This window comes from Myotis davidii, unplaced genomic scaffold, assembly GCF_000327345.1.
Source record: "Myotis davidii unplaced genomic scaffold, ASM32734v1 scaffold170, whole genome shotgun sequence".
NCBI lineage: Eukaryota > Metazoa > Chordata > Mammalia > Chiroptera > Vespertilionidae > Myotis > Myotis davidii.
In genome coordinates, this window is record NW_006282528.1 from 2,337,299 (window position 1) to 2,337,614 (window position 316).

Genomic DNA, 316 nt, shown 5'->3' on the forward strand with positions numbered 1-316 from the left:
CCACCCCCACCTGCCCCCAGGGAAGCGGCCGCTCACCTCGCAGGGCTCCCTGCCGGGCCGGCACCTGTCCGCCGGGCAGAGCGGGGCCTTGGAGCAGACGCCGTCCTGCAGGTCGGATTTCTACCAAGAGAAGAGGAAGCCGCGCTGACCTCACGGGCACTGACCTCACAGACGCGGCCGCGGCCGTTAAGCCGTCACTCATTCTCAAACCCGCGCTGGGCCGAGAGCCCTCAGAGCCGGAGCCAGGCCCCTGCAGAAGCCTGTCCCCTGATGCTGCCCTGGCCCTGCTCCTCCACCGGCTCAGCTGGGAAGCGCC

At 70.6% G+C, this 316-nt stretch overlaps 1 protein-coding gene across 1 annotated transcript in view; it reads right to left on the minus strand.

Moving 5' to 3' along the window:
• The window catches only part of HUNK (hormonally up-regulated Neu-associated kinase), a 53,855-nt gene that overhangs the window by 3,699 nt on the left and 49,840 nt on the right, over positions 1-316 (minus strand). Inside the window, exon 11 of the mRNA XM_015560279.1 lies at positions 37-120. Coding sequence (XP_015415765.1) covers positions 37-120 — 84 coding nt within the window. The remainder of the gene's footprint in view (positions 1-36; positions 121-316) is intronic.